This window comes from Melanostigma gelatinosum (assembly GCF_949748355.1).
Source record: "Melanostigma gelatinosum genome assembly, chromosome: 4".
NCBI lineage: Eukaryota > Metazoa > Chordata > Actinopteri > Perciformes > Zoarcidae > Melanostigma > Melanostigma gelatinosum.
In genome coordinates this window covers 23,817,863-23,827,659 of record NC_136637.1, presented here as the reverse complement: position 1 = coordinate 23,827,659, position 9,797 = coordinate 23,817,863, and the positions used below count along the sequence as shown (strand labels likewise).

Below are 9,797 nucleotides of genomic sequence, written 5' to 3'. Positions count from 1 at the left end.
GTAGTTAAAACTACTCTACATAAAAGTGCTTTATATGATTTATATGCTGATATAATTCATTCTTTACTGCTCTATTGTATGAAACACCGCGGGGGAGGGGGATGACATTCCACTCCATATTTTCAAGGTACAGATACATTTCTGTACGAAGGATTTAACACTTAAACCCAAATATAGTCCATTCTTCCAGCTGCCCGTCATGGGTGTTTTGCACATTTTCTGTTCAGGAATATTTCTTTCTGAAGGCACAGCCTAGACAGACAAAAAGCAAATGCTTCAACATCTCATCATAGTCAAAACCATAAGGATAGGATTGAAACCTTCATGAAACTTTCATATTTTAGCATATATCCACTCACTTCCATATACCTTGGAGAAATCCAAAGCAACACAAATACATATATTCATGTTTTTTTTTAACCTTCAGTTAGTCTGCATTTCCCCCCTGCTGGTTGACAGAGGATTAAAGCGCAGGCTGCACAAGGTACCACTGTCTGGGCATGGCTGAAGATGGTGGTGATCTTGTAGCAGCCTGGGGAGTACAGAGAGTAAACTCAATTAGAATATACCTCTTTAAAGCACTTACTTAATCCCAAAACTCATTAGGAAATCAATAATAACATCTAGCTGCGTGGTGCAGTCTTACCTGGGCACTTAACATCCATGAAGTAGGAGTTGGGACTCTGCACCAGCCTCTTCTTCTTGTGCTTACTCCTCTCCTTGGCAAGACTGGGGTACAATAGATCCTTGTCCTGCAACCCAGATAAGAGGATGGTTAACTTTGTCATTTCAGAGAACTGAATGAATATCTTGTGTTTTTATTATTTCACTTGTTCACTAAATTACATGGCAATACTATTTGGTTTATGTTTTGATTATGCCGTAATGCCCCCTATAGTCTGATGAATGAATTTCTACTTTGAGCAAGTATCCTCGTACACAAACATGTCCAGGCAAGCCCAGGTATCATATCTGAGAAGCTAAATACACCTGTATACTGAATACAGATAATGGTTATTTGACATACTTGTGCATTTTAACACATTATCCCATGTATCAACTGATAAATACATCTTTCTTATTCTGTTCTATGATGTTATGTTTATCCACTGAGTAACAGACTGTTTGCGCAGCTTTCTGTCCATCAAAACTGTTCTACAAGTTCAAACTACAAAAACATATCGAGCAACACAAATATTTTCACTTACTTGCATTTTTGCTCAAATCACGCAGGTTTATCTTGCAATGCAAATACGATACAGAAAGTGAAATTTCAAGTGCGCCCTCAACTGTACTTTTGTTGTTGTAATGTTCTGATGTGCGTTTACAGTTCAGTACCGGAAGAGACTGAGCAGGCGGGGTCTTCTTCTTTAAGGGAGGGACAACAGATTGTAGTGGGTGGACTGGTCCACGTTGAGTACATAATAATGCTACTTTAATAATTACTTTTGCAAACAGTACAAAAGGCACTGAATATCAAATTAAGAGCTCAAATCAAAAACAATGAATTTACAGTTGTTCCGATTAGTTTAGTAGATCTGTTGTTTTTTAATTTAAATTATGCATTCACTGTAGACATTGAACAACCCAAATACACTTTTCCTAAACAGAATTTTAGACTGTCTTTAACCTCTTGATATTTATGGAAGCCCATTTAAACCACTGTGATGAAAAACGAAATATCCTGTAAGTCATTCTAATGAGATACTATCTCAAAATAATTACTAAGCATCTTATCATTATTACTTAGCATTTCATAACTATGACATAGTATCTCATAATTATGAGAAATGTTCTCATTATAATGACTTACAGGATATTTTTTTTAATTTATTATTATTGTTAAAATGGCAGAAAATAGCTTACATCGAATATTTAGGATCTGACTAATATATTTAGTGGTACGCAACACAACACCGACTAAATATTGGTTATTTTTTAGAGAACATCCATCACTCATTTTGACTCATTCCATGACTCATTTTGACTCATTCCATGACTCATTTTGTCAAAAGGCTAATTAACACATCTTTTAATCCGGGTGACCATAGACTTCAAAACGAGCACACCCAACGGGAAAAGCAACTTCCGGAGCCACGACGACAGAGAAGAGTGACAGTTGATTTGACCAATAGAAAAGCTCTCGCGCAGTGACGTCTCTGTCTCTAACAACGGGCGGGATATCCGCAGTAGTAAGCTAACTAATAACATGGCGAAGACTTACGATTACTTGTTTAAACTACTTTTAATCGGCGATTCAGGCGTCGGAAAGACCTGCGTTCTATTCAGATTTTCAGAAGATGCCTTCAATTCAACGTTCATCTCCACTATAGGTGGGTAAAAGTCATGTTATCTAGTATTGTCTTAGCCGAAAAGTGGTGGGAGCAGCCCATCCCGTCATGCTAATTTGGTGCTAACTTTTCTGGCTAGCATAACGTTATATCTTGTAGCGTTAGCTAGTCAGGAAGCAGCCCAGCCGGCTCGTTAGAAGGGCTTTTCCAGAACTGACAATTATATTTTAACAAGTTTCTATAGTTGGAAAGCACCTGTATGTATGAGCTGCGAGGGTGTGTACTCCACAAACTGCTTTAAAAGTATTTATTTTGTGTATATTAATCATGGCCAGCTGAACTAACAAGCTACAAAGCTGTCAGTGAGCTAACGTTAGTTAGCGGTGTCATTTCGCCTACCGAGTTCCTGCCTGTACTTCGCACTCTCGGAGCCAACGTGACAGAACATATTAATGAACTCTTTCAACCGCTCTGTGCTTCGAAAGTGAAACGTTTCCGTTACTGTCGGTGTGGTGCCTTTTGTGAGTTTGACAGATGAAAAGACCTGCTTGAATTGAATTGTGTGACTTTCGTTTGTTCCTCAGGTATTGATTTCAAGATCAGAACAATAGAATTAGATGGAAAGAAGATCAAGCTACAGATATGGTGAGATGGTTACAGTACATACATACAATGTTTTCAGGTCACAGCTTCACAAGATGTGGCAGAAGAAAGATTCACGATGGATGATCTTTACACTCAGTTGCCAGTTAAAGGTGCATCTAACTAAAATGAATGCAGTCTAATGCAGTAGCCCTCAAATATAATGAGGTGTATTGCACACTGGTTGTATTAGGCTGTTAGTTTTAGCTGTGTGTGTCTATTAAACTGACAAATTAGTTCTTTATTGGCGCGCAACATAAAGTAGAAGTTGAATACTCATGACAATGGAGGGCCTGTAAAAAGTCTAGTAAATAAACCCTTTTTATGGTAAATAAATATAACCTTTGATATTATCAGATTTTTTAATCTGTAATATTAAAATCTATATCGCGCTGTTATTAAATATGACACGACTCAGGTTTCCTGTCTTTTAAACTTTGTATCCTATCTTCACAACCCTATCAACTTAATGATTATCCTTGTGTTTGATATTGAAAAAATATCCGCTCTCAGTAAATTTAAAAGTTTAGGGAGCTGTTTCCACCAGTACTGACTAACAATATTTGTACCAATATATCCTCATCTAATACTTGTAGATCAAAGGAATATTTAGGCAAATTTGCTTAGTCTTACCAAAGCTTAGATGAGATAATCAACATCTCTCTTTTTGTGCTTTCACTACAGAGGTATTGTGATATGTTCATTCTTGCACAAAGACTGGAACCAGACGGAAACATTACTCTAAAGCTAACGTATCTACACTATGTGTGCCTTAATACAATTAATACAAAATAGGTTTCAAGAGCATTGTAGCGACGTCAAGACCATGGAAATAAAATATTATACAAGTAATTTTATTTCAATGGTAATTGCCAACAACAGATGTGCTCTGTAGCTGCATGAGGCATCTCTCAAGTCTTGACTTTGGTGTCCTCAAAGTTGCCGGTTTTGCTTTCTATGTAGGGACACAGCAGGACAAGAGAGGTTCAGGACCATCACGACAGCCTACTACAGAGGAGCCATGGTAGGTTGCATTGTAATCTAAACGACAGTATAGATTCTCTCTTGGACCTAACTGGGTGAAGTGGTGGTTATCTCAGGTGTGTGCGCCGCAGCATAAATGCAGCATAAGCCTTAACCAGAACCACACCCACCATTGTTGTTGCTAATTTTGTACACACCTGGAAAACTAGAGACACACTCAGTGAATTGTAATGGTATTTTTGTTTTCTTTAATTCAAGTTTAACTGGATGCCTGTGTTTGCATGTTCTACTTCAGGAACATAATTGATCCCTGTTTTCTTTGTTATTCAAGTGCCGTGCTTTTACTTAAGGCTGTAAAATCATGTGATGCGTCACTAATAAGGGTCGACATGAACAGCGGAAAATCACATCAGACCCATAATTTCCAAGTCTGTCATCATGGATTAATGGTAATTGGTAAGGAAGGGTTTCCATTGTTGTCTGGCTGCTCATTGGTTTTATGTATTTTCCTCTCCAGGGCATCATGTTGGTGTATGACATTACCAATGAGAAGTCCTTTGACAACATCAAGAACTGGATACGGAATATAGAAGAGGTAAACGTTTTACATTCGTGGACGTGGCTAGATGTGTTTTTATTTCGGCACTGATTTTTACTAAAAAGCTAAAGAGTATGTATTAATCTAATGCATTCTATGACTTATCAACTATCTATCGGTTCTCCATATCAAATTATCCTCCACAGCATGCATCAGCAGATGTGGAAAGGATGGTCCTTGGGAACAAATGTGACTGCAATGACAAGCGACAGGTGTCCAAAGACAAAGGAGAGAAGGTGGGACAATAAAGTTGACAAATGAATGCACTTGAGAGAGCTTGATTTGAAAAAGTACACTTTAACCTCGCTCTCTTGGGGAACATATTTATTGTCCTGGCTCGTTGGGCCTGAGTACTGACATGGATTCTGTTTCGTTACTCCTGCTGTCAGCTGGCACTGGAGTACGGCATCAAGTTCATGGAGACCAGTGCAAAGGCGAACATCAACGTCGAGAACGTGAGTACACACTTTTTCTGTGATTGTTGTCTTAGAGTTTTGAGTAATTCACTGCACAAAAGGAGTGAGCTGAAATATCATTTTAGGATAAAAGGATTGCCATGTACTGTATAGAGGGCACAGTGGTTGTAGACTATAAAACAAGAATAAAGTAGGAAGTCTTAATATGCTATCAGACTGGAAAAATCAGTTTCTTCATATTTCTTTCTGAAGGTTTCCCATTAACTGATCTATAATCAGCCAGTCCACATAGCCTACAACACAAAAGACAACAATCCTATTAAACTATTAAATCACAGGCATAATTAGACTGTAATCACATAATCTGTTCATACAAACCCTCAGATTGTGTGCGAATCATGTGCATTGTTTGCATCTTATACAATTATTGATGACTAAGAATCAATGGAGTTTCTTCTGGTTTCGATGCTGTGATTTAAACCGAAAATCTTCTTTTGTCCAAAACCATTGGTCCTACCCAGAGTGCTATCGTTAATGTGGTTTAATTTAATATGAAATGTACTTATTTAATTAGTTAAACCTGTTTTTGTCTGCAGGCCTTCTTAACCCTTGCCAGAGACATTAAAGCAAAAATGGACAAGAAGCTGGTAAGAGTGCAATAGAGTGGAAACTTAATGGTTTTGTGTCGTATACTATTTCTGCAGTTGTCATATTTGGTTGTGCTTTCTTATCTGTGTGTATTTCAGGAGGGCAACAACCCGCAGGGCAGCAATCAAGGAGTAAAGATTACAGAACAACCCAAGAAGAGCAGCTTCTTCCGCTGCAGGCTCCTGTGAGGAGACTTGAGCGTCGGCATCCACCTTCGCCTTACCTGTGTCCCCCGCTGGACAGAACTGGACAGAGCACACTCTGATCTCTCTTTTTATTTTTCTTCACTTGTCTTCCTCCTTTTCTTTCTCTCTGCTCTGAAAAAAACAAAAGTTTATGGCTCTCTTGGTTCCCTCCACAACTGTGAATATAACTCTGGCTTCTGTCTGATGCTAAATCTGATCCTTCGATTAACACTTCCCACTTGATTCCTTGAGATTGTGTTGACTTTTAACGGCACGAGAAACGATCAAACCTTTACTATTCGCAATAATGTCCGATTCCAAGATGGATTCTTTCACCTGTTGTCAGTGTCTCTTGGTGAAGTCTTAGTTATTCGATCCTTATCACGCAAAGTAGCCCAAATTATACTTCCAAAAAAAAGGCTTACTTCTCCAATCGGCTTCCTAATTTTTGGTTTATACTCCATCTGTTGAATAATGTAAGGTGATGAGAGTACAATCCAACCCATTATGCCACATTTGTGTACTGACTTGGTGGCCTACACTTTTTATACATCCACATTAGGTAACCGCAACGTGTAAATATGTATCATTGAGTAGGATTCACGATGTGAAACGATAGTGCCGACGCATTCTTCTCACATCAACATTGGGGTTTACATGTCCTCTGTCCAGCTTTTCTACTTATGTCTCTGTTGATTTCTTAGGCTGAAACATTCCTCTTGTGAACACTTTAATGTGCAATGTGTGTGTGTGGGGCCCAGATTTAGCCTATTTTAAGTATTCACATGGTTGCAGTAAGGAGGGCACTTGACACAAGTATGCTTGTTTTAAGGGCACACAGATTCCTTTTGTAGTTGCTCATCAGTTTAGGTATTGCAATTTCTGTGGAAGATGTGATTGGTGGGAGGTGAGCATTTTTATTTGATGCACTTCAACTGTTGGACTAGCAATATCTAACTCTGACACCTGGAGGCAATACAGTTACACAGCAGTGGCTCAGAAGGAATCGCACCAATGATGCAATCATTGGTTTATGCATTCAAACTTCTTCCTGTCGTCGGTTCCAACGGGGGAAGCGCGTACACAACGGTTCCCTGGGCCTTGGATTGGGGCTGTAGCAGTATTCATGGAGTGAAACAAAACATAGCACCAAAATGATGAAGTGCCCTTTTATGTTCTTATTATGCACTTTTCCTTTGTTTGTTTTCTGTAAAGAAGAAGTTCATTACATGTGTTGACTGTTGCAGTCTCGAGCAAAGAATATTCATGCACAAGTTTTCCACGTATACCCTATCTGGGCTTCCTAACAATATTTGAGCACTGAACCTTGTCTTTTGAGTTAGTATAGTGAAAGTATACAGAAGGCCTTTGAGTTGGAGATGTTTCTCCCATTACAATGTTCCTATCAATTGATATTTCTCTTTTTCCCGCTTCTTATGCATTTGCGTCCCCATTGTTGCTTTTGGGAACCCCCGATGCACTCTCGCCCACCTAGTCTCTCTCCTCTTCCCTCCCCTCTTCCTCCTCTAGCCAGACAGCCCATGTCTCGTTTTGGTGCAGTATCATGGCCATCTGAACTATGCATTCTGCATAGAAGACCTCAAAAAGCTTTGCACGTTTGACTTGACGAGCTTTATTTGAGATTAGAAATGTGCATAGGATTCTTGCTGTTTACATTTCTGCTGTCACTCCAAATTCTATTGTATTTGCTGGGTTGAGCTGTTTAGGCGCCAAAATAGGAAATTTATTAAAAGCTGAAATTCACCTCTGATGTTTCACAGTGAGTGCAAATCATAGCGGTGCTGATGAGTCATTGGATTTAATATTTAACTGTGTAATTGTTAACCTGTGGCTGTAAATCGTTGCCGTTAACGTGGTTTGACTTTTGGGACTATTTCGGTTTAACTGGCTCTCACAGGTTTAGTCAATTTATGCCTTATGAAAAATGCAGTTTTGTTTAGACTTGAGTTTGGCTGATATTTCATCTCGATGTCATTTGATTGATTTGTAATTCTCGCCAACTAAAAATTTGCCAGGTCTATGTTAGCATATCGTCAGCGATCCCGAACTAAATTTGGATTTCATCGCTGATTATTGATGAAAATTAAATAATTCAGCAATTGTAAATAAGATCTACAATGATTGTACTGAAGGTTCATAAATCTGTTTGATCTACACATTTTGTAGATATGTGCTTTGATGATTTATTAAAAGAGATTCATAAATGTTTTTCAACTTATTATATTTGCACCTCTTTATTTTGGGAAATTCATGTAGATGTTTAAATATGTAAAACAATATGAAAGTTACTTTGCGTGTTTTGTTTGTCCAAAATGCACTTTGTAAGAACTTCATGAAAATGAGAAAAACGTGTTTCTTAACCACCCATAACGTATCGATGACCAAGCATGACTTTGTGGGAAATAAGCAATTGAGTATATCACATGTCAGAAAAGTCACTTGTGAAGTTGATTTAAATGAACATAATATAGGTGATTTAAATATTCAGATAAAATGAGTACTAAAAATATGAGATGAATCCACATTATTTAATCTTTTCAATCAATTTGACCTTTAAGGATTTATTGTTCCTTCAAGTGGATTACCTCATACAGTTACCTGTAGCTTTCCTCTATGGCAGGAGGCTACTGCCATAGCACTTTTAAAAATATGTTATGGTCTGACAGAGTATTTCTACTTTAAGTGCTGTTTTTTTCTGTTTTCAACATGATAAAAAAAAATGGCCTCATGGATTGTTTGCTTGAGAAGATGGAATATGAACAAACGCTGTTAATTGACTCACAAAACTGTGTTTGCATCTCCACAGGTAATCTGTACCTTTGTAGGGCCCCGCTACATAAACTGCACTGGCGCTCACCACTTCCGCATTGCACACCGCCACGCAGCCTCAAGGCAGTAAGACTTTGACCTTTATGAAGTTCTTTCTCATTTAGACAGTCAACATGTGGGAGGACACTTCCCAAACTGGTTCTTTTACCTGACCTAAAGCGGCTCACCAGCATAAGAATCTTCATTGAATGGTTTACTAAACAGTAAATAAATCACCAACAACAATAACGTCTCAGACTATGAACTTTAATGTTAACATAGTTCCCGTTTGTAGCTTCCTCTCTGACTCGATCAGCAGATGGAAGTCAGAGAAGCTTTTGCACATGCACGCATTTGTTCAGCATTAGCATATTATTAAGCAGCAGCTTTCTTATTTTCTTTAAAAACCCACATATTGGGCTACTAATAGTGGGCAAGCTTTGCAGAAAAATGGAAACGACCAACAAAGGTTTTAAGAAATCAACACAATCACAAAATCTCCCTAAACAAATGTAAAGTAAACTTCACTGAGATTTATTGCATTAAACTGCACAGGCGTCCAGGCTATATCTTTCTGAAAATGAAAAGAAGTGTGTTTGCTGCCCAGAAGTTGAGATCGCCTCAACCATTTCTCTTTATATGTACTTTCCACATTATAATACACACCTCGGTGCTCTGAACTGATGCTCTTATAATCCAAATACACTGTCATACTTAAAGATACGTGTTTATCTTCTGTCTGACGATATAAAGGACCGTTTAATAATTTGTTAGGACCATGTCGCTTTCTAATTTGGCTGCATTCTGTAGTGTTCTCTCTAAATGTGACTGGTGAACAGCTACTCACTAAGGTGTGCGTTTTGCCTCCGCCCCCAGACAAGTGTCGTCAGGTGAGTGAGATCTGCTGTGTCATTTTCATCACGGAGCTGCCCGAGTACAGGTGAGTAACGTTTGCTGTGAGCTATGTTTAACGTAGAACTCTCTGAGTTTCATTTGCAAATAGTGTCATCTTTTTCTCATTTGAGTTTTCAATTTACACATTTAAAATGAATTTGATAAACTTACATCAAAGCTGTTTTGGCTTCTTCTGTATTACAAGTTAAACTGGTGAAAATAGCTTTTGTGTTGTAAACACAGAAAAGTGTTGTGGGGTTTCTTTTTAAGTAAAAGTTCAACTGTAGAACGATGTTCACAGTACATCACA

General features: G+C 38.2%; 2 protein-coding genes across 4 annotated transcripts; one reads left to right on the top strand and one right to left on the bottom strand.

The window, feature by feature from the left end:
* Positions 1–81: 81 nt before the first annotated feature.
* LOC306777003 (small ribosomal subunit protein eS27-like) lies at positions 82–1,341 on the bottom strand. Of its 3 annotated transcripts, none has more exons than XR_013771946.1 (4): positions 1,209–1,341; positions 647–752; positions 360–532; positions 82–252 (listed from the first exon to the last, which is right to left on the bottom strand). XR_013771946.1 is itself a non-coding variant. In XM_079267927.1 (4 exons), exons 1-3 carry the CDS (start codon positions 1,212–1,214, stop codon positions 417–419), a joined length of 228 nt encoding a protein of 75 aa, XP_079124053.1. In that variant the 5' UTR covers positions 1,215–1,341; the 3' UTR covers positions 82–252; positions 370–416. The 3 variants fall into 3 exon arrangements, 2 of the variants coding, with proteins under 2 accessions (XP_079124053.1, XP_079124052.1); XM_079267927.1 differs by having other exon boundaries at positions 370–532; XM_079267926.1 differs by having other exon boundaries at positions 422–532.
* An 841-nt stretch (positions 1,342–2,182) lies between these two features.
* On the top strand, positions 2,183–8,003 carry LOC306776647 (ras-related protein Rab-8A). The gene is made up of 8 exons (XM_079267409.1): positions 2,183–2,333; positions 2,876–2,936; positions 3,897–3,957; positions 4,435–4,512; positions 4,662–4,751; positions 4,905–4,970; positions 5,528–5,578; positions 5,678–8,003. The coding sequence occupies exons 1-8, from the start codon at positions 2,210–2,212 to the stop codon at positions 5,765–5,767; spliced, it is 621 nt and encodes a 206-aa protein (XP_079123535.1). The 5' UTR covers positions 2,183–2,209; the 3' UTR covers positions 5,768–8,003.
* Positions 8,004–9,797: the final 1,794 nt, after the last annotated feature.